This window comes from Desmodus rotundus, chromosome 12 (genome assembly GCF_022682495.2).
Source record: "Desmodus rotundus isolate HL8 chromosome 12, HLdesRot8A.1, whole genome shotgun sequence".
NCBI classification, from domain to species: domain Eukaryota; kingdom Metazoa; phylum Chordata; class Mammalia; order Chiroptera; family Phyllostomidae; genus Desmodus; species Desmodus rotundus.
Genome location: NC_071398.1, coordinates 74,123,670 through 74,147,666, shown reverse-complemented (window position 1 = coordinate 74,147,666; position 23,997 = coordinate 74,123,670). Strand labels below are relative to the sequence as shown.

Below are 23,997 nucleotides of genomic sequence, written 5' to 3'. Positions count from 1 at the left end.
CCATATAGGTACTTCCTGCCTGGCACATGCTGTGATTCCAGACTCCCAAAAGGAGAGCAGGTGTTCAGAAACCATATTGTTTGGGCAAAGTCTAGGCACAGTGAACCACAAAAATTGTATTTCAGTTAAGTTTTGACTGGGAGCATTCTGTGAACCAAGTTTCCAGATGCCAAACTCACAAACAGACCTTTCTAAGGATAGCAGTCTCGGGCCTGCCATGTTAACTCTCTTCTGCACAGTCCCCTCCCATCTTTTTTTCCCAGCTATTTTGAAGGAACCAGATTGTTTGTATACATAGACTACCTCACAGCATGGGTTTTGTTGATTATAGCCCTGTAGTGTCCTTTAACATGTCCTTTTGTTCCTTGTATTTCCTATAAGCTAGTAATTAGTTGTACAAGCAATCAGTTTCTAGATCAGCAGGGGCTACACAATGATGTTCTGATTTTTTTTACTTATTAACTTGAATGTTCTCCAAAAAGAAATGGCCCCTCCCCTCATCAATTCTTTGGTTACTCTGAAGTTCAGTTTCTACATGAAAAGTCGGGTTAAATACTTGATTCTTTTCCTTTATTCAGCAGTTTTCAAAATATTGAGTTGACATTTTAGATCCTCCAAAGGTGACCAATGAATTTTTTTTCTAAATATTATTATGAACTCTAAATTTAAGCATATGAGTATATGCTTCAATCCACTGCCCATATTATTGTTTTGATGTTCACATTGGGCCACCATGAGCCTCCTCAACCCTGCTGAGTTCTTTTTTTTAACCATATTTTATTGATTGTGCTATTGTTGTTCCATTTTTTTCTCCCCTTTATTCCCCTCCACCCTGCACCTCCCCTCCCACCAAAATTCTCCCCCTCTCCCTTAGTTCACGTCCATGGGTCGTACATATAAGTTCTTTGTCTTCTCCATTTCCAATACTATTCTTACCCTCCCCCTGTCTATTTTCTACCTACCATTTATGCTTCTTATTCCCTGTACCTTTTCCCTCATCCTCTCCCCACTCTCTAATAACCCTCCGTGTGATGTCTATTTCTGTGATTCTGTTCCTGTTCTAGTTGTTTGCTTAGTTTCATTTTTGTTTTTGTTCTTTAGATTCAGTTGCTGATACTGTGCCTAGTTTTGATCTTCTTTGTCTTAGACTAAAGCCCTTTAACCTTTCATATAATAAGGGCTTAGTGATGATGACCTCCTTTAACTTGACCTTATCTGTCCAGCTTTGCTGGACAGAGTAATCTTGGAGGTAGGTCCTTGCCTTTCATGACTTTGAATACATCTTTCCAGCCCCTTCTGGCCTGTAAGGTTTCTTTTGAGAACTCAGCTGATAGTCTTATGGGAACTCCTTTATAGGTAACTCTCTCTTTTCCTCTTGCTGCTTTTAAGATTCTGTCCTTATCTTTATCTTGGGTAGTGTAATTATGATGTGCCTTGGTGTGTGCTTCCTTGGGTCCAACTTCTTTGGGACTCTGAGCTTCCTGGACTTCCTGGACGTCTATTTCCTTTACCAGATTGGGGAAGTTTTCCTTCATTATTTTTTCAAATAAGTTTTACATTTATTGCTCTTCCTTTTCTTCTTCTGGCACCCCTATGATTCACATGTTGGAATGTTTTAAGTTGGCCCAGAGGTTCCTAAGCCTCTCCTCATTTTTTTGAATTCTTGTTTCTTCATTCTGTTCTGGTTGAACGTTTATTTCTTCCTTCTGCTCAAAATTGTTGATTTGATTCCCAGTTTCTTTCCCTTCACTGCTGGTTGTCTGTATATTTTTCTTTATTTCACTTTGCATAGCCTTCACTTTTTCCTCTATTTTTTGGCCATACTCAATCATTTCTGTGAGCATCCTAATTACCAGTGTTTTTGAACTCTGCATCTGATAGGTTGACTCTCTCATCATCACTTAGTTCTTTTTCTGGAGTTTTGATCTGTTCTTTCATTTGGGCCATATTTCTTTATCTCAGTGCACCTATTACAAAATAAGGGGCAGAGGCTTCGGTGTTCGCCAGGGCGGGACAACCCAGATAGATTCAGTGTGGTACTGTATGGGGGGATGGGTCCAGCTGGCTTTCAGTCACTTCCCCCTCTACCTACAAGCAAATTGGATCCTTCTGGTGCTGATTCCCAGGTGGGTGGGTTTGTGTACATTCTAGGACCCTGTAGGTCTCTCCAATGAACTCTCTTGTGAGGCTGGGAGTTTCTCCTGCCACCGCAACCCTTACAGGTTTTACAGTCAGAGGCTTTGAGGCTGTATTTCCCCAGGCTGGAACCCTGAGTTGTACAGTCTGTCTCGCTCCCCAGTTGTTCCTTTCAGTTTATCCACACGCGAATGTGGGACTGCCAGCCACCAGCCTTGCCTGCCCCAGTCCTCCACCTTGCCACACATCCTCTCCACCTGACTGCCTGTCTCCGCCCTTCCTATGGGTCTGAATGAATGTTTCTTCTTTAACTCCTTGGTTGTTAGACTTCCATGCAGTTTGATTTTCTGGCAGTTCTGGTAATTTTTTGTTTTTAAATTTGTCGTTGTCCTGCTTTTGGTTGTGTGAGGAGGCAAAGTGTATCTACCTACAGCTCCATCTTGGCTGGACCAGAGCCCTGCTGAATTCATTTGCTACAAATTCATCTGTCTCTAATAAGCTTAGTTGGTTTTTTGTATGATAAGTTCTTCCAGAATCATCATGTGTATTTCTTGACCTAGACCTGGAATCATCCATTTCTCAAAGGAGTCTTCATTCATTTTTGTGAGAAATGGCATTTAGAGATCACAATCTGAATATCAGGATGATCCATTCTACTGAGTAAATCATTATTTCTAAACCTTAGCAGTGGTCAAAGCTAGGAAATATGTCTCACATATTTCTTTTGTGTTCCTCTTTTAAAATAAAATACTTTGCCCTGACCAGTGTGGCTCAGTTGGCTGGGCATCGTCCCGTAAAGTGAAAGGTTGCCAGTTCAACTCCTGTTCAGGGCACATGCCTTGGTTGCAGGTTCGGTCCCCAGTCAGGGTACGTGCAGGAGACAGCTGATCGGTATTTCATTTCTCTCCCTCTCTTTCTTCCTCCCTTCCTCTCTCTCTCAAAAAAAAAAAAAAACTAAATAAAATCTTTAAAAATAAAATAAGATCCTTCATGAATTCATATTGGTATTTGCAATTCAAATTTAGAGTCATAGAACTTTAACTTCCTAATTTAAACTTCCCTGATTTAATATTTATATCTCTTAAGCTGAAAATTTTGATTCCTAAGGACATTAACATAATTATTTGCTTCATTTGCTAAAACATATATAATAGCTTCAAAAGAGCAACAATAATACTATTATTCTACTAAAAACAGTTAAAAGTTTTTTTATAGTTCTTTTTACCCTGCAGGTATATCCTACTAAAGGATGTGCCATCAACTTACTATGTTTTTAAAAAGTCATTTGGGACTTTCCTTTGTGTGCTTGTGCTACCAACTGGTTACACCAGTTCACTTATATCATGTTGCTTTCCAATTTAGAGATTGCTTTTTAAACTCAATTTTTTAATACTTGTATAAAGTAGTTATATAGTTCCAAAGTCAAATACAGAAAACAAGATTTATTCGTAGAAATCTAGCTTCTATTCCTATCACCTCCACCCTGTTGCTTCCCTTTTAACCCCACAGGTAACTTATTTCTTTACTTTTTGGGTTATCCTTCTGTTGGCTCCTATAAACTAAATTTGAAAAGTAGTATATTTGTATCTCACCCTCTTAGATGAGTGATACTTATCTATAGTCTGTCTGTTCTTATCTATACACATACTATGCACTCTTTTTGCCATCTTGCTTTCTTCACCTAACGTAACTTGGAGATTATTTAATGGTAGTAGTCTATAGAGATATTCCTCCTTTCTTTTCCTCCTCTTTACAGTGCATGGTACAGCATGTGTGAGTGTATCAGAGAACTTTTTGATGGGGCAACTGAACTGTATAGTCTAACAGATATTTGGTGCTATCTGGATAGGAAAGTAGTACTACCAGGTAAAGAGAACCAGTAATGTACTAATGCAAGCCAAATTAATGAATAAGCTCTTCTGTGGGTTACACAAGTCCCAAGACATGGAATAGAAATACAGGCTGGGGATGTTAGGGACAGCTTTGCAAAGCCAGTAGAGCTTAATTGAATGGAACATTAAAGATAGGTAGGATTTAAGTAGATGGGTAAAGAGGATGTTCCAGACTTGGGGAAATGGTGTTAGTAGAAATCTAGGCTTTAAAAGTGATTGAGAGATTGGGGGAATTGTGAATAAACCAGTGGGTCTTGAGCAGAAAGCTATATGAGAGCAGGTTGGAAAATAAATCAGGGTACACTTATTGAGGGCTCTTCTCGCCAGACCAGCAAGTTCACTGTTTCCAAAACACAGATTTCAACCCCTGATATGTCTATTCACAATCCTTCAGTAGTTTCCCAGTGGCAAGATTTTGAATAAGGATCAAACTTCTGAGCTTTGCTGCCAGGCTACTTCTCCTACTTAAAGTTGGGGGAAGCAAGGACTTAAATGACATACTGGCAGTGGCAGCAAAGTTTTAAAATTTGGAGGTAGAATAGATAGGACTTATTCCCTATCTTTTAATTTGTTTCTAAGGTTGGGGTGTAGGAGGGAAGAGAGAGAAGAATATCAAAGATAACTGTAATTTGCAATCTGGGTTCAAGAGTAAGGTGGTAGCATGAAGCCACAGCCCTCTTTTCTGTAAAATGACAAGGACACATTTTCCCTTCATTTTCTTTGGGAAAGAAAAGAACTTGAAATACATGGTTTAGTCCTCAGTATTTGTGTGGTTAGTGAGCCCTCTAGTGTTGGACCTAGTTTGGAAGCTTCTTGGAGGTCAAGAAATGGTGTCACGATTCAGAATGCTGGGAAACTCTGCTTTATCCAGTTCCTCAGTTTCCTTCCCCTTCTTACCTCAGGGTATTGCAGGCACAGATGTGGCCAAGGAGGCATCAGACATCATCCTAACAGACGACAACTTTACCAGCATTGTGAAGGCAGTGATGTGGGGACGAAATGTTTATGACAGCATCTCCAAGTTCCTGCAGTTCCAGCTCACGGTCAATGTGGTGGCAGTGATCGTGGCCTTCACCGGAGCCTGCATCACTCAGGTGAAGGGATTGTGTGTGGAGAGGGGCTGAAGTGGAAGAGATGAGGCAGGGGCTAAGAAACATGGGGAATGGGCAACAGTATATCTACTGAGGAGTAAGGACAGTTTCCCAGTGCTGGTGGGGCAGGAATTAGCTCTACTAGGCCCACTCTCTTTAGATGCTTAATTTAGTGCTCACATCTCCACCACTGTGATGAGCACTTACATGTATTACCTCTGTTTCTCTAAAACAACCTTGCAGCATACATGTCCTCACTTCACAGGTGAGGAACCCAAGGTTCAGAGAAGTTAAGTATCTTTCTCAAGGCACTCAGCTAATAAGTGGCCAGTCCCAAACTCTAGATGGATAACAGTAGCTAGGCCATCTTGAGGATAAGACTGAGGTTAATGAGTGAGGTGAGGTGGTTTCTGAGGAAAGTTGAAAAGACTGGTTCTTCTTCCCACCAGGATTCCCCACTGAAGGCTGTGCAGATGCTGTGGGTTAATCTAATCATGGATACGTTTGCCTCATTGGCCTTGGCCACAGAGCCTCCCACAGAGTCTCTATTGAAGCGTCGCCCCTACGGCCGAAATAAGCCTCTGATCTCACGGACTATGATGAAGAACATCTTGGGCCATGCGGTCTATCAGCTCACAGTCATCTTTTTCCTTGTCTTTGCCGGTGAGCTGAGGGTGGAGACTGGGTGAGGTGGTGCTTGGGGTGCTGGATGGTGATGGGACAGAGAATGGCCCAAGGACAGAAGGCAGTAGGGGAGCAAGCTAAGCACAAGACTAGTAGGAACAGCAGCTTCACTCCCTGAGCGTGCCCTCTGTTCTCGCTGCAGGGCATGTTATGCTAGTTTATGTACTTCTGTTAAGAATTTCACAAGGATAGCTTCAGTTCTTATAGACTATAAAACGAGAGCTGGGGTCACATAATAGTGGCACTGAGATTCAAACCTATGTCTGCCTGACTCCGGTGCACATAGTTTTACCACCATGCTGCACTACAGCAGGGCACACAGCAATGGAGCAAGGGTCAGATATGTTGAGCTCGGGGCTAACATTTAAAATATTTAATAATTAGCGTAGCTCAAGTACTGACCAGTCCAAATGGACACCAACCATCAGCAGCGGCGGTTGGCCACACCATGTTCTGACTCAACCTGACTCCTTGAGATCACACTTACCTTCCAGTGATTCCCCTCTCTCCACCAGGTGAGAAATTCTTTGACATTGATAATGGGAGGAATGCACCTCTACATTCCCCACCCAGCCAGCACTACACCATTATTTTCAACACTTTTGTGCTGATGCAGCTCTTCAATGAAATCAACTCACGCAAGATCCACGGAGAGAGGAATGTCTTTGCAGGCATCTTCCGCAACCTCATCTTTTGTTCTGTGGTTTTGGGCACATTCATCAGCCAGGTGAGATTCTGGCTTGAGCTGGGGTAGGAAGTCTGGTGTGATACAGGCCAGAAGCTGGCAGCCAGGGTTTCCTAAGTACCCAGGAAAAGGAATGAGGGAGTCATGGGGAATCAGGCAGTGGAACTTCTGTGTCGAGTGCTCCAGTACAAGGCACACGTTGGTAGCTAATAAAATAAGAGTTGTAGAATCCTCTCATTATCTTTCTAAACACAGAAATCTCTCAAAGCAACCATGAGGAGGGTCACTGTCTTCTGCCCCCTTTCCACACCTCCCGTGAGCAGGCATTGTGTGTGCACGTACGTGCTGTGTGGGCTGTCCTGGGAGAAAGCGCTGTGCAGTTCACAGAGGAAGAGAAGTGATGGGAGGGTGCACGTGTACTTGACAGATGAGCCTGCTTGGGCTCCTGTGGGGACCGGGGTCAAGAGAGTGGCTGCCCTGGTGGCAAGAGGATTGGGCCCTTCTTTCTTGCCCTGGTCAGAAGTACGCTTAAACATCTGCAGATACAAGAGATTATGAGCTCACCCTATAACAAAATGAGCTCCTGCCTCACCCCTCAGCTGGGTAACCCCCTTATTCACCCCCATCCTCAGTTCCTCTTCTCCATCACTGTGCCTAATCTTTGTCCCCCCCTGGCTTTATTCACAAGAAGCCTCTAGCTCTCCCTGCTCCCCCAGCTCTTACATTAAAACGCCGATTTTCATAGTAACTGGCTGTCCCCCTGTCAGAGTGCTTAAAGACTATCTGTGTCTGTCTCCCCTTTTCTCCTTCCGGACTTTTTCTTTCTCCTTTCCCAACAAGCACATCAGGACTTAGAGCACAAGGATCCTTGGGTAAGGGGTTATGTGGCTCTGATGGCCTTGGCTGGAGGGCTACCTACCTGTTACTTACCTTCCTAATGGCGGGCGACCCCTTCTCTGTTCTAGATTTTCATCGTGGAATTTGGGGGTAAACCCTTCAGTTGTACGAGGCTCACCGTGTCCCAGTGGTTTTGGTGTCTCTTCATTGGCATTGGAGAACTGCTGTGGGGCCAGGTGAGTGACCACTTTGGGGGAGAGTGTGGCCCTCCCTCCACCTGCATTCGCACCACCTGCAGACGTCTTCTCCTTTCCTCCCCACCCCTCAGGTTTTTAAGATTTTTCCATCATATAGGATCCTGGGGTAGAATGATCAATGATCACCATTTTAGAGACTTCAGATTTCTCTAATCAGGCCTGGAGGCAAGCAAATCCCTTAGCTTCTCTGAGATGGGAGTGGAAATTTTCAATGAAATTTTGCTTAAAATAATAATAATAATAATAATAATAATAAAGTAAGGATTTTAGAAGTAGAGGAGTTTACAAAGCATATGTCTTTATTCTAACGAAGCTGCAGTCTGGCCCTGGCTACTCTGCTGACATAGCTGAAGACTTCCCCTCGTCTCCTCTCCTTCTCACCATGGCCTTCCCTGGGTTGAATGCCTGGCTCTCACCTAAAGAAATCCAGGGTCATGAGATCTCTAGAAAAGCAGGATAGCATACGGCTCAGAGCATGGGTGTTGGATTGGCTGCCTGAGTTTGAGTTCCAGCTCTCCTTTTCACAAGGTGAACTTCGAACAAGTTTCTTAACCACTATGTGCCTTAGTCTCCTCAACTCAGGATAACTGGGTCGTTGTTAATTGTTGTCAATCAGCAAACCAGTTACTGTACAGAAATGACTTAGAACAATATCTACTACTGGTAAGTACTCAATAAATGTTAGCTGTTAATATTATAGTAATATCACCAGATCTGGTAAGAGTTCCACTCCTTTCCCAGTACCACTTTGTAAGTCTCCTGCTTTGCTCTAAGTGACCCCAGAGGTTCCTCCCCAGGGCTACAGACTTTCCCCCAGAGACCTGCTAGTTGTTTCTTTCGTACCTCTTAGGTGCCTCCCTAATTAAGTACTGTCCCAGTTAGTAACCCAAGTCCCTCCACCCTGTTCTGCTTGCTGACGTTTGTTTACCAGTGGGTCCCTAAAGCAGCTTACAGTAGGGTGAAGCTTGGTTGTTTCATCTACTGTTTGAAACTCTCATCTGAGTCTAGTCTCACATGTGACTATGTGGCCTTGATGAGAGGTGACAGCCTTCTTCCTGTATCACAGTAACTCCTTCCAACATCTGAAAGCAGAACTTTGACATTCTTCCTGTTTCAAAACACCTGGGTCCATGTTGGGCCCCTCTTTCCCATCTGAGCCCTGTCTGCTCCTCCTTGTATGTAAAACAGAACTAATTAACAGGGAATGAGCTGACTGAGTGATTTATCTTGAATTGCAAGCCTGCCCTACTGCTCCATGGCTTGGGTAATACTCATATGTCCTTTCTTCCATGGCCTGTCCCACTTACTTCCTCATCACAAGCCCAAAAAGACTTTTAGTATCCTTTCAGTACAGTTTTATAACACAGGAATTACCTTGCATGTGGGAACTAAGAAGAGGCTCAGTCTTTTCCAACACCGTTTCTTCCCCTTACCCAAACACATGTAATGTGACCATCCTGTCCCCAGATGTGTTTTCCCCCTCAGCCTGGTCTGTACCCCTTCCTACTCTGTACCATGCATCAGAGTTCTTCTCTGAAAGGATACATGGCAAAATGGAAAGGAAGAGAATGAAGCATAAGTAGGCAGATGACTGGTCGAGTACTAAAATACAAGTCCGCTTTGGATGTCCACACATACAGAAAACCTTCTCGGGGAACTGGCCCTTGGTGAATGCTGCTTGAATGGACTGGTGCTTCTCCTGCTATTCCTCCAGTGGGATGGGTCATGGGGCAAAGATCCTGACCTGTGTAAGTTGAATGACAGCTCTTTTCACCCTCATTCTGGTGTTTCTCCTTTTGTTGTACCTGTTCTCAGGTAATCTCCACAATACCTACCCAATCCCTGAAGTTCCTGAAGGAGGCTGGGCATGGCATTACCAAAGAGGAGATCACCAAGGATGCAGAAGGGCTAGACGAGATTGACCATGCAGAGATGGAGCTACGCCGAGGCCAGATCCTCTGGTTCCGGGGCCTGAACCGTATCCAGACTCAGGTACTCAGATAGTAGCCCAGCCTCACTGTGGGAGAAGAAATCTCCCCATCTCGGGAAGTTTGGGGAGGGTAGCAACTCTTGGTGGCCAACATCTCTTCCCTTCAAGGCCCGCTACTAATGGGCAGCCCTAGCTGCCTAGCATGAGGACACATGGGGCAGAGGCAGTTGCATAAGCCCCTCTGAGAGCACCATAGTTGTAGGGTCTAGAGCATAGGCCTTTAGCTTTGGGTTGGTTCTAATGTCCACTGCAAGCTCCCTGCGTGGGTCTGTTGTAAGCACTAGACCTAACCCAGGGTAGGAAAAGTTCAGAGTCTTTCCCTACCCTCCAGAAGGAAGGAGTTAGACAGTATCACTATGCCAGCTGCCCCAGCAGACGCTTAATGTATATCCTCAAGCTGCAGTTAGGGTAATGTAGATGTTACCTGGGAGGATCTTTGTAAAAGAAACTCAACCTCTTACATCTTCCCCACTTGAAATTTAAGGTCATAGTGGGGAATCTGATGGCTAAGTATATATAAATAACAATAGTTTCTCAATGCCTGAGTGTCTTTTGCAGGATTCAGACTTACTTCCCCAAAAGGAAGCTATCATTTCTTCAAACTTTTTTTCTTGCAATTTCTGAAATGGGAGAGAAGCTGCTCCTGATGCTCTTACATCCCCTGCCTATAGCTTCCCCCCTTTCCATGCAACTGTATCTACCTTGTGGGTGAATGGGCTGCTCTAGGCATTGAGAATCCTACCCCACTCCCTGTTCTTGCCCCACATACCTCTATTGTGTTAGTCCTGAAATTCCCCACCCCAAGAAACTTTAATTCCCAAGATCTCAAGGGTGCTGTCCAGAGAACAGGCCCCTGTACTGACTGGCTGAAGATCCAGAAATAAGTTTCACTCTCAAATTAGCCTTGCAGATATTTAGAAAGTTCCCTAGTCAAGCCCACCTCCTCTCCTTAGTGCATAGAGAAGACAGGTTCTTTGGATACTCTAAACTAAATGCCTGCTGAGCACTTGCCTCCCATAGTCCAGACAACAGATGGAAGTGGGAAAGAGGGACCAGGTAGGAAAACACTGGGACACCTTTCCCCTCTCTCAAGTTCCTCCTGCCAGAGAGAAAAGTCCCTATGGCCCATAAATACTGCCTCGGGACATCCAGAGCCTCCCCCTGCCACCCGCCCCCACACAATTCCCCTCTAATATCCGCCCCCCTACTCTGCAGGCTGCTGAGGCCGTCCAGCAATGGCCTCATGTGCCCAGGGAACCTGGCACCTTTGGCTCCTGTCACTAAGGCCTCAGTGCTTTCCTTCAGGTCTGCTGTTTTCAAAATAACCTGTCTGCTTTTTTTCCCTTTAGGATCCTCTGCCCCCTCTTCTACTACTTGATTTCTTTCCCAGCCAAGACCCCCTCATGCCAGTGTCTCCTGGCTCCCAGCCAACCTTCTATCCTGGAGCCTTGAGATTCATGCATCTTCCTTCTCCACTACCAGTTTTCACTCCCTCGACTATGTAGTTTCATTGCCAACATAGCTTTAAAAGTACTACCTTTCCTTCTTGGAAGATGAGGTATGTGGGCCAGAATGACCTTAAAAGCCCTGAACTTAGGCCACCAAGGCAACCTGTTAAAGATGCCACAATAACTAGACCCATGCCACTGCAGTATGCACCTGACTCTGTAAGCAGACTAAGCTGACTGCTGACCTGCACCCAGACACCTGAAGCTCTCTCCTGGCAAAACTCTTCAGCCTCAGCAGTGTCCTAACAAAATCCCCTGCCATCTGATTCCTGATCTTTATTGTCATTCTCATTGCAACACTTAGGGTGGGAGGTGTTGCCAAGCGATCGTCCAGTCCCAGTCTCTTTAGTTGGGAAGAGCTAAAAGCACTAGAAAGCAGAAGTTTGGGAAACAAGGGCTAGAATCTTGGGAAGGTGAACCTGGGACCCAATTTCAGTGTGGAAGTTGAGACCTCATAACCCTAGTAAGCACTGAGGAAGATGTCTCTACAGCCCTTTCTTCCATGTGGCTGAACCCAACCTACATGCAAACGCTCTCCTCCTACAGGATTAGGTTCCTCTGTCCCCTGGACCTGGAAACAGTATAATGCGATGAGGGGTGGTGTTTTAGCTTAGAATCCAGAAACTATCCCTGAACATTTCATGGCTTCTCGGGAAGCTTTATAAGTAAGAATAAGTGGCTCAAAAGGTGCATGCTTTCCCACCTTCTCTCCTGGGGAAATGAAGTCAGATGAGTAGAATTAGCACCTTCCCTGCATTCCTGGGAGATTAGCCATTGCTATTAAGCATGTGGGCATTTTTAAGACGATTCAATCAGATTCTGAAGGATAAAGGAATTCCTTGATTTCCTCCTTGTTACTTAAGGGTCAGGGATCAAGGTGGTAGGTTTGACTGAGGAGGCCCCACACCTAGGACATTAATGGAAGACAAATGGCATGAATGACCTCTGTCTCAGAGGAGGAGGACCCTGGAGATCAGAGACCACTGTGTAGGGCTAGACTTGATGCTGCTCACCACCCAACAACTATCAACAACTCTTTCTGCCCCTCCTCAGTCTGACTGCTGAGCTATTGTCAGCATTTCTGCCAGACATTTCCAGATCTCCAATGCATTAATGCATCTAGTGGCTTTCTCTCTAAGGAGCCTGGCCATTGGATTCCTGAGCTCCATTCTAGGTCCCTGTCCGCCTCAGCCCAATGAGAAGATGTCTCAGAAAAGACACCCAGAAGAGGGTGAGCCCAGCAATTTGTGGTTAGGAGCTTTTCCACTGCAATCACCTATGTATGGGCTACTATGTGCCTCTGTTTTTTCTTTAAACACATGAGTTATTTCCTGAAAAATCTGTAAAAATTAGGTAGCCAATTTAATTGGTGTTAGAGGTTCCTGGGCCTCAAAATTCAATAATATATACTTAGCCTTCTATCTTAAGTTGCATGCCATATTTTTTGAGTACAGGTCAAAACAGCGAATAAGCTGCCACTATCTGTGAGGCATCATAGGATGTGGAAGTGCTGTTAAAGTTGAGATAGTTTGGGCACCAGCACACCTCAGATGACCTCCATCCACTGAAAGAGTAGAGCAGACTGGATTCTAGCTGGGTATTTGGACTCCAAGGACAATTGTTTCTTAAATGAAGTGTGATGTGCAATGGACACGGTTCTCCCTGCTCCTGCCAGTGAGGGAATCTCTCCGGCTTTCCATCTCCTGTCGCCTCTTCCCAGCTCCTTCCTTTCCCCTTTCCAAACCCCCCAGGACTCTCCCTTCCTCTTTCTTCACCTCTCTCTGACTGTGGAGCAAAGCTGTTTCACTCTCTGATTCTTTGCAGATCGACGTAATTAACACATTCCAGACTGGAGCCTCTTTTCAGGGAGTCCTAAAGCGACAGACCATGGGTCAACACCTTGATGTAAAACATGTTCCTAGCTCATCCTATGTAACAGTTGCACCAGTCAAATCTCCCCCCACCACTTCTGTTGCTGCTGCTGTTCCATCTCCTACTCTGGGCAGTGAGTGATGGTCTATTATGATGCATGATTTGCTATAATGACCACAAGAGAGCATGTGGCATTCACTGTACTCAACCATGGTGATCTTTAACTTTTGGTTTTCCCTTTGATCTTTGACTTTAGGGAAGAAAAATGGGACAAAAAGCCAACTCCAAAACCAGGCTATGTGCCCTTTTATTTTATTTATTTATTTATTTATGTATTTATAATGTTGAAAAGCTATTAAATCATACTATTTTAAAGGCAACAGTCCTGTTTTCTAATTGTTCCATTGCATTACTTGTTTCTTCCTTGAGTTTTTGTTTTGTTTTACTTTGTATTTTTGTTTTTTGCTTTGTTTGGGTATGTTGTTGTTTCTCTCCTCTCCTGCTCCTTAAGCTAGATGTAAGGGTTAGGCCAAATGGAAATACAGGAACTCTCTTCATTTGGGGACAAGATTGAGATCTCCCCAAAAAAGTATGAAGGAAGCTATTGTTCCCATGTTTTGTTTTGTTCTTTTACCAGTAGACCTTTCATAACTGAGCCAGTATCAAACTTGACCACTAATAATAGTCCTTTTGGCGACTACTCTATTGTTAGCTGGCATTATTGGCACAAAGGTTATAGCTGAATGTGAAGAAACGAAAGTATTCAATTCAAATGCACAGGGCTCTGTAGCCCTGTTGTTTTATTTTTCAGGGACTTTAAACCAAATTCTAGTTTAAGAGTTTAATTCACATCTGGGTAGGAGAAATATATGAAAAGATCAAAATAACTTGTTTTTCACCCTGGCTGGTGTGGCTTAGTGGGTTAAGGACCGGCCTGTGAACCAAAAGGTTGCTAGTTCAATTCCCAGTCAGGGCACATTCCTGGGTTGCAGGCCAGGTCCCTAGTTGGGGACGTGCAAGAGGCAACTGATTAATGTTTCTCTCCCTCTCCTTCTCTCTCCCTTCCTTTCTCTCTAAAAAATAAATTAATTATTTTTATTAAAAAATTTATTTTTCTTAACCTGTTAAACCTTTTTTTTTTTTTTTTTTAGAAATTCCTAAAGAGCAACCTTTTTTCTTGCTTCTCCTTTCCTTTAGGAATAGAATAGAAAAATGGAAGCAAGAAGTTTGAAAACCATTGCCTCACCAATAGCAAACCCTTCATACCTTATTTTGTGCATAAAGTTTTAGGAACCCCTTTTTCAGCCAGCCTGTCCATTGGAACGCTGTCTACACCCAGTCTGAGATCTGGTATTCCCATTGGTAGATTATGGAATTCTTGTTAATGCTTATGGCTTCCTATTCCTGGTCATTTTACCTTTCGCAAATGGGATACAGATTGGAGAGAGAAGTGTATTTACTGATAGTGCCATTGCAGTATTTGGTGGGAAAGGAATGTCTGTGTATTAAGTATACTGTCAGCTTAAATTTCTGAGTGTTTGTCTCTCCCTCCCTCCCAAGCCCCTCCTCCAACCCAGGTATGGGGGTGGAGAAAGAACAGTTGCACTGTCAGTAGTTCACATGGTTGTGAGCTGCATTCGTTGACTAGGCTTAGATTATTTGTTGTCTTTTAAACTAACTGCAAGTGTTCTCATGGGAGATATTGGTGGTATTTCTATTGATACATAGGAGTTTAGGCCCAAAGGCAGTCAAAGAACTAAATGTCTTACCCTGCAAATATCTAAGAGCCTTTAGCTCTAATCCTCCCATATTTCTCTCTTATTTCCATTTTCTTCTACTTTTGCCATGTTCTTCTAACTAGTTTCCGTTCTTTTTTTAATCCTGCCTTCATGTTAGGAAGGGTTAGTGTCAGAAATCTCAGTGATTTGAAGGTGGAAGGCACTAAGCAGAAGACAGAGCCCAGTGAGCTCTTGCAGAGTTGCTAATAGAGGGCATGCTGCTCAAAGACTAGAAAATTGGTCAGGGGAGACAGACCGTACCTGCTCTTTCTCCAGCTCCTCCTTCCTTGGAGGTCCTAGAAGTTAATAGTCACACATTTTAAAACCTCCTTTCTCATTTCAGATCTCCAAATGAATTCAATTATTTATCTAACCTTCAGTAGGTAAATCTCTAACATTTCCCTCTATAGGAAGGCTCTTATCTCTTTCTCTTCTCCTGGTTTCTGAAAAGCAAGCAGAAAACTGCAGAATACCGGCTGAGGAAATGGAGTCTTCATCTGCCCACCCACTAAGCTACAGAGAGTGGCCCTTTGCACTCATACCTAACCCAAGGTCTAGCCTGATGGGGCTTCTGAGTTATGAGAAAGAGTTGTCCTTCAATCAGCCACTTCACCAGTAGACCTGGGACCACAGAAGAGCCATTTCCCAGGGTCGTCATCCAGAGATGACGACCAGGGAAGGAAGGGTGGATTAGCTGAGTGGAGAGAGACTAAGGCTTTCATAGCACCCGCCTCACTAGCTGTGTCTTGTTTCCCATACACTGCTCGTGAGCCACGCAGCATGCATCAGGAAGGGAAGAGGAACTGGGCTGGGCTGGTGATGGTGTATCTGTGATTGTTTATCGGCATGTGTCATATATTCTCTGAGGCCAGTGTTGAACTTGAGGAGCATTCTGGCACAACCCATGCCTTCTATCCCCTCACCTTTCTCTCCACCTGCCAAGCCACCAGATGGTACTCCCTAGCTTTCTGACTCCACTTCACTTGAGCCTCCCTTACAGGTAACTGGTTTCCCTTTAGATTCCAGAAATCCTGCAGTCGAGCCAGATGGCTGTTGCTTGCTCCCCTAAAGAAGAAATTTTCCCTATTTTTTCTATCAATCCACCTCCAATTCACTTGTATCTCCCTTATTGTTTACCTGTAATAGTGTTATGATCACCCCAACAGGTTAGAGGAAAAGCCAGCGAACAGGGCTCCAGACCCTCACTACAACCCATTTTTAAAAATCTGTTTTCTATATTGAGCTTCATATAATTGTTTTTATAAAGTATTCAATGCTTAAAACAATAGAAGCAGGAACTTTTAAAGTCACCGATATCAAAGATGATCAACTGGTGTTATAAATGTACCTGTTCACCTGCAGCACTTGTTAGAAATTTTGAGATCTCGAAAACAGGTGAAAAGTATGAGCTATGTTATCACTCCTGCTGGGGGTGGTGTGGCTTTGAACCCATCTCTTGACCAGGGCCAAGAGAGAAGGCATTGGATTTGGGTTTACTTAAACCAAGTTGCCTTGCTCTAAGTTTGGCATAGATCAGTTAAAACTTAGGACTTCCTGAAGACCAGATGAAGCCTCTATTCCAGGTAATCCGCCTAGATAGGGATCAAAGAGAACATGATGGGTAAAATTCACCTAGATGGTCAATAAGAATCATAGAAGGAGGGAAAAGTAGGTCCTTACTTTCTATTCAGCATGGTGAATATGTGCTGAGGTTCCTTGATTCTTCTTGGCTGAGGCATTGAACTGATTCTATTCAGTGGCAAAGAGTCCTTGCCCTCTAGACTCTGAGCACCCTCCATCCTGGGTGGGTCTGCCAGGCTGTCACAGGGTAAGAAAAGATAAGGAAAGCCTAGCCAGCAGAGACATAACTTCAGTGAACCTTCTTTGCACATTACTTTTGAAGGTTCTATACAATATAGGAAGTACTGGGAGAGACAATCCAATCAAGTCATTTGCCTCTTTTTATGCCCTACTGTCTCCACATTCTTCTCCAGGAAAATATTCTTTGGTTAAACAGCAAAAGAATGTAAAAGGTGCCCTACCTCAACACTTATCATTCCTCTACCCCACTACCCACCTCAACAGTTTTTCCTGTGTTACTCCCATTTCTTTTCCAACGGAAGAATTTTTGACCAAGACCAGAATCAGCCACCTCCCGACAACAAAAATCTCATAACTGCTTTCTTTCCCCCTGTCCTCTCTCTCCAACTTCTTGGGATCCAGCTTTCTCCACCAACCTCAATTCTACTCAACCATGTTCTAAATCATCCCTCAGAGAGAACTGCAGCTCAGAAAAGTAGGTTGCCAAGGCAGGTGCCTATGGGTGAGGCAAAGGCTGGTCACAGGGATTGTGGTCCATTTTTTCCCTTTCTCTAAATTGCCTGAACCCTCTACTTTTGTGCAGTAAAACAAAGACTAACACGGGGCGCTGCGTGTCCCTTTCCTTGCCCAGTAAAACTACAGATTGTTTCCTTTCCTTCATCTTCATACACCCCATCAGAAAAACCACTTGTTTGTAGCACTGCCCCCTGGATTGGGTGGTTTCTGCCCTGGTCCCATCCTTTTCCTTCTCCACATAAGATCACGCTTCTCTTTATGATTTAGGAACAGCTGGAGAAAGCTGTGAGACTGGGCAGACTTGCCATGTATCAGAGACATGGACATGCATTTGAGTGTGAAAGACAGGTCTTCTCTCAGTAGGCAGGAGGAAGGCGTCTTCTGATATCTTCAGTACTTGTATTTCATCCACATCTTCCAGGGGAGGGACGGAAGGAAGGAGACAGGGTGGAGGTTGTGGGATATAAATATATGCATATCTCCTGATGAAAGAGCGATTAGTCGATTGGAGAGTATGAGATTTAATTTCTTGCATGTTGCTGACACAAATGAAGATTGGTTTGCCTGCCTTGCTGCATTATATTTATGGCCACTTATCACCCAGAGTGTGTTGTGTCCAGATTGGTATGTGTTTGGCTATTCGAGGGTTTTAAATAGATAACTAAATTTCAATGTGTAATATTTTCATTCCACATTCACAAAATGTTTGGCCTCATCACAAAACTCCACATGTCTGAATAATCTTTTAAATATGGCTGTTAATTTGCACCAAGTTCCAACAGCTGTGCCCTCTGTTCAAAAGAACTAATGAATCTTTTTGTTTTCTGTTTCATTTTGAGTGGATTGTTTGGAAATGCTAACTTTGCTTTGGGTTTTCTATTTTTTTAATGCAGCTTTTGAAACATCTTAGTTGTTTGCCATTACTCACCTCACCCCCCACCCAATGCTTGAAATTTGAGCCACGTAAATGTTTTTAGTGTTCCACAATCTCTTTCATGTATGGTTTTTGTTGATGAGTAATGTTTTGTAGTTTGGGTTTTGTTTCTCTCTTCAAATCACCAGTTTCTTGTTCTACTGGCCAATTCTCATCTCTGTATTTTCTCATCCTTCTTTTCCGTCCCCTGGTATAGATCAAAGTGGTCAAAGCATTCCATAGTTCCCTCCATGAAAGCATCCAGAAACCCAGCAGCCAAAACTCCATCCACAACTTCATGACCCACCCTGAATTCACCATAGATGAGGAGGTGCCAGGAACACCACTCCTGGATGAGCAAGAGGAGGAAGATCTTGAAAAGGTTTCCAAGCCTGGGACTAGGGTGCTCCTGTTGGATGGGGAGGTCACTCCATATGCCAACAAAAACAACAATGCGGTGGATTGCAGCCAGGTGCAAATCGTTGACTCCCACTCAGACGGCCTTCTACACAGCCTGGAGACATCAGTTTGAACTTTATTCTCTGACTCCTATTCCTGCTTTTCCTATTTCCTGTTCATCTCTCCCATCTATAAGATGATCATGGGACTTCACTGTCATGTCAGCTGCTCTCAAGTATGTGTGAGCCCCACCTGTCCATGAAGAAGCAAAAGAACAGACCTACAAAGATTTCAACTTAAACTTGAGTTGGGGTTTGTAGCAGGACCCTGTCAAACCCCAGGCAGTTAGTGAAGTAGAATCTACTCCTTGGCTATATCAGTTTTCATTTTTAAAAAAGTGATATGATCCTCTTGGCATCCACGCCAACCTGAATTCTCCCCCAGTATTCATACATGTGTTGCCATCCCCTGACTTCTGGATTTTACCCTATGAGTCTGTGCCATTTATAACCTCACCTGAGGGTTCAGAGAGACAAATACTCTCAAATGAAATGTGTAGGAAGCAGGAATGGAATGTATGGAATTAGCCTATAGAGTGATTGCTTTTAAAATTATTTTCCCATTTTGAAAGCTTATACCTAAAACCCTCTAGCTCTTTCCACCCTTGCAGTCAAACTTCCCCAAGGTCTTTTGACTATTGTCTTCTTTGCCTTCACTTTTTTCTTTTTTTTTAAGGTGTGATGATTAAGAAAGTGGAAAGGACCTGGATGAATTGAGTCAACTTTGACCATTCTCCCTTCTGGTCCCAACAGACCCCTTGATTTAGTTCTAGAGGCAGACAGGTTTTCTTTGCTAACAGGGTCTTTCAAAGCAATTGAGAACTGGTAAGAACATGCTTCTGCTGTTACCAGGTTAGTTACTTCTGAACTTGTCAAGTATGTGTGGTTCCTAAGTACCAGAGAGGTCAACCTTGGCCGTGAAGCTTGCATATGTGTGGTATGTCATTTTTACCATAACCCTGAGATTTCTCCTATTCCTAAAGTGGTGGCAAATGAAATCTATTGAGAATGACCCTGTCTCCTAACTGCACTAAGATATCAAGGACCAGAAGCTGGCGGGTCTAGGACAAGACAGACCAGCAAAGCCAACTCCTGTAGAGTATTTGGAGTGACCACTACTGTTTTCATAGCCATCTGGCAAGGCTCTTCCAGGGCAGGACCTGGCTGTTGGAGGAGTGAGTGTTGAGAGGCCAAAGGGCCATTCTGGCAGGATCTGAGAAACCAGAAACCTTGAGCTTAGATGTCTGGGTATCAGCTTTGACATTCCCTTCGGTTGTTTAATCCTACTCTTTGCTACATCTCCGAATTTGCCCAGTCTCTGAAAAGGTCCTAACCTTTCTCAAATATTCTGATTTTGAAAATATGGATCCAAAGTGGGAGGCTCAAGTGACATTTTGCTGACTTAAAGGAACAAAAGACACCCTGAAAAATCTATCCTCTCTTCCTTTCTCTCACATGCCCCACACAAGCCCCCCTCCAGAACGCGCTCACCACTGCACAGTAAAGCCCTGTGCCTTCTTTCCCTGAACATTGCCCAAAGTATCCCTTTCACCTGCCTCTCAGGAGCTGGGGACTTCACTAGGAGATTTTTTAAGTGTTCTTAATGGGACAAGGTGGAGCCACATTTGCAGCAGCTCCATTTTTATCACTGCTGATGTTGACTTACACTCTTCCGTGCAGGGGTTCTCTCGTGTCTGCCAATTCCCTCCTCCCATTGAAGCCTGCCCCCTCTTTGCAGAGTGATGGGAGTGGGGAGAAGGGGCTTGAGGCTCTTATGAAGTGCCAAATGTCCATTTGTGAGAGAGCGCCTGAATCTGTCCTCTCCGGCCTTTGCTTCTGGATGCCGCCTCCCTCACCCTTTCACCCGAGCTGTCCAAGGTAGGAAGAGTAAAGAAACAGTGCTCCCTACACAGCCCTATTACTACAGAATCCGCCACATTGGGCTTTGGTTTTGTGCAGGTGGCATGTGTCTGTGATCTTTTCCCCGTCTGAAACACTCATGGGGGAGGACAAACAGCTCACACAAGGTGTTAGGTGTTCACGTGTATATTTATTAAGTACATTGGAAGATTTAGTTCTGCCAAGTCTTTTATTACCTCAGATCAGTTTTAAAAACAAGCCAACAACAAACTTTGGAGGCTCTTTTACCATTCCTGCTCCCAAAGGACTCTCATGGTGCCTGGCAGGCTCCTCCCGAGAGTTTGTGTCTACTTTTAAAGTCAACAGTTTTTTATGTATTCTAGTTTCCATAGTAGGAGAGAAAATACAGAAATATTATGCAAAAAATATAGTTTTCTTTAGATCCGAAACTGGTATTTTTTGAGTCAGCCATATGCATTTTGTTTAAAGGATTTAAAAATAAAGTGCTGTCATGTAACCCTGTGGAGGGAGCCCATAACTAGCTGTTTAACATGACAGTTGACTTAGTGTATTTGTAATTGGTTCAAAGCCAATGCACCGTAATTCCTTTCTCCAAACAGCCATCTTTATACTTAGGGGAAAATTTTGTTGGGTTCTAGACTTTTTTAATATAAATTTTGTTGATATGGAATTGAGTAAGTTTAAGTGTTTATGTGCCTGTGTTTTTTTACATGTTTTTTTCTATTCAGTTTCAGCGATCCAACTGGCAGTGAGTAAATATGGCATAAGTTAATAAAGCTTTCCCCCCAAATGGTGCTTTGGAGTTGAAAAGGAACTGATGGGGAGAATGGGGAACTATTATGCTAGACTGCTCTCTTGGTAAGTCTAGAAAAACAGACAGTAGGCTGGATGGGAAGGAAAGCATCCAGCAGGAAGGGAGAGCCAGCAGAAGTGAGTGTACGCCCCCATGAAGGTGGGTGCCAGGCTCTCTAGTAACTGGTGACTAGGGTCAGGGGCCTTGGTTGGATTTTGTTTCTTGATGAATAGCTGGCAGGGTGGTACCCAAGACATGAACATCTCTTGGGCTACAAGGATACTCTGATTTGGGGTTTGTATTTTTTACCTCCAGCAGGAGGTTCTTTTACCTCCTGTTGCCCCTGGGGTTTTCCATTAGTGAGCTTTTATGCAAGGATCTGAGCTGAGACATCTTCTCCTTCCCTAGAAAGGTGTCGTGCAATGTATAAGATGGAGAATAGAGCTCTAAGTGAAAAAAAAAACAGGCTGATTCTAGCCCTGGCTGACCATCTTAGGGCTAGGTTCTTCCCGTAGGTGCCCTCTGACCTCTGAAATGACTCACATCCTTGAAAGTTGTAGAGAGACCAACCTAGAAATTCCTCTGGCACTTGTGGGTTCTTCGGGTTTAGATTTCTTTTGCCCCTTGAGCTTCAGAGGGGAGCATTTGCACTTAAATCTGAGTGATTACCTCACTGCCAAAACCCAGAGGGGCGTGGCAAGCTCACATGTGCCCTGAAACCCCAAAGGCAGAGCTTCCTTTCTTTCTGGCTTCCTTGCCTATCAATTCAAGCAGCCCATGATACCATCACAAAATACACACTTCTCACTTTTCATAATAAGGGACCACCCCACTACAATGGTGGGGGTGAGTCATTTAGAAATGCCTGCTATTCTTAAGCCATTCCAGCCCCTTCCTCAGAGTAGACCAGGGAGCCTTCCATTGAGCTCAGTGCCAGTCTTTTTTGCCTTCCCAGCCCTGCTGTCCCGTTTCCTCTTGATTAAGAGGCAGAGGGAAGTGAGCTCCCCATGGCTGAGCTGGCCTTTGGTTCATGTTTTCTCCCCATATGTATATATATGCCATATGTGACTATGCCATATATATGTGCCAAGAAATCTAACTACATTGTTCTTTTCAAATCAGCACGCACATAGGAGATTTGAGTTTATTTTTTTTCCAGTAACTAGTATAGTAAACACTGGTTTATTTGTATAAAAATAAAAACAAAACAAAAGATAGGCCGCTGTGGTCTGCATGGCATCAGTAAGCAAACGGTGATATCAAATCAGTGTGCGCCCCAGTGTGTGTTGCCGTAATTCTCTGTTCAGCCTAACAGTGCACCCAATCTGTATTTGCATTTTGATATTATTTAAGCTCTCTGTACAATGTTTTGCATGTATTTATATGGTTCTTAGGAAAAAATGCTATAAACTGACAAATCTGAAATTCAAATATGTTGTTCCACCGAGACAGAAAGAAGAGGAGTTTTAAAAGATGGAAAAAGGGGATAATTTTTTTTTGGAACCAATAAAGTTTGTTGCTAACAAGCAGAAATCAGTACTGCTGTGCACTGAGAATAAAAGCCCACGTCCACTCGTAATTGTGCTGTCCTCCATGTGTCTCCAGTTCTGGATGATGTCACTGGTTGTTGAAGTTGAGAAAGGGTCTGTGATGGCCATAATGGGAACCCCACCTGTGGAAGCCCAGAACTCGGCCTGTTCGTGGACCCTGACATGCTTCTCTGCCACCATTTCCCTTGGTAACTCGTGGCCCTGGTTGTCATCTCCATTCCCTTGTGGTACAGTTGTGTTCTGCCCTCTTTGGTTAGAATCTACAACCAGGGTACTGCGAAGCTGGCACTTTTGAAAAATGACAAACTTGGAAGGATAAGAAAGAGATGGAGTCTTTTTATTTTCCATTGTAGGTTCCCTCCCAATTACCCTTGCCGAAAAGGGATGCAAAACACACACACACCCCTCTAGAGCCCTTTCTAAAGTGTGGCCCTATATGTCACCCCTCGTCTTTGTGGGGCCCTAGGTCTGTGCCTCTCTGTGCCAGATAGGATCTTAAGGACCCACATCTCCTAGCCCCAGTGTGCAGTAAGGCACAGAGAAGAACGAACTTCAAAGTTGCTCTCTGGCAGGGGCCAAAGTCTCCTAAGATACTGGTTTAATGGAGTACAAAAGCCAGGTTGGCTCCCCGGGCCTGGGTTATTGTATGGAAAAGACCACACTCTTTTCTTTTTCCCTACCCCCAGTTCTAGAAATGAATAATTTCTTTGCCCCTAATCTTTAATGGTTTGTGAGTCTCCCCTTTCTCAGCCACTATATATGTCCTCTCCCTGCGGTCACTGGGTCTGTTTGTCACTGTCTATCAAGACTGATTGGTTCCCTCCCAAACACACAACCAGGTGAACTCTCTGAGTTCCTCTGGCAAACCCAAAAGTGACTGGGTGCCAGTGAGCTGGTTACCAGCTTCTGACCTGGGTCTGTTATGGCGTGGTTTTCACGTCACTGCAAGCAGGAAGGAGAATGAAAATGGATGTCCTTTACCAAGAAATAATGTTGAAACCTTGTTGTAAGTAAAACATGCGAACGTGTCACTCTTGCTGTGTGGATCACGTCCCCAACATGAACCTAAGCCGTGAGAGGTAACTTCCTGCTAAGTTCACTGACTGTAATACTTTTAGCTTTGGAAGATAGTAGCTTCTGGGTTCTGGGCTTTCCTGTACCCTGATGTGGAACTAATCACAAGTCTCTATGTCTCTGAGCCGTCTTCCAGACACCTCCCTGTTCTCAGAAGACACACGCAGAAGGGCGCAGTCTCTGAATGCCCCCCACCCCCACGCTGTCTCCAGAGAGGCTGGTGTTAAACCAGAATGCCACATCATGCTTATTTACAAAGAG

At 44.0% G+C, this 23,997-nt stretch overlaps 1 protein-coding gene across 7 annotated transcripts in view; it reads left to right on the top strand.

The window, feature by feature from the left end:
• The window catches only part of ATP2B4 (ATPase plasma membrane Ca2+ transporting 4), a 96,920-nt gene extending 74,229 nt beyond the window's left edge, over positions 1–22,691 (top strand). For 4 of the 7 annotated variants that reach the window (XM_024574948.4, XM_045182202.3, XM_053914772.1 and 1 more), the window contains 6 exons: positions 4,931–5,122; positions 5,569–5,782; positions 6,319–6,530; positions 7,454–7,561; positions 9,398–9,574; positions 18,198–22,691. In XM_024574948.4, coding sequence (XP_024430716.1) covers positions 4,931–5,122; positions 5,569–5,782; positions 6,319–6,530; positions 7,454–7,561; positions 9,398–9,574; positions 18,198–18,512 — 1,218 coding nt within the window. In that variant the 3' untranslated portion in view covers positions 18,513–22,691. Of the gene's footprint in view, positions 1–4,930; positions 5,123–5,568; positions 5,783–6,318; positions 6,531–7,453; positions 7,562–9,397; positions 9,575–12,904; positions 13,086–18,197 lie in introns of all 7 variants that reach the window. The other 3 variants (XM_053914773.2, XM_045182229.3, XM_045182225.3) reach the window with 3 other exon arrangements.
• The last annotated feature ends 1,306 nt before the right edge of the window (positions 22,692–23,997 follow it).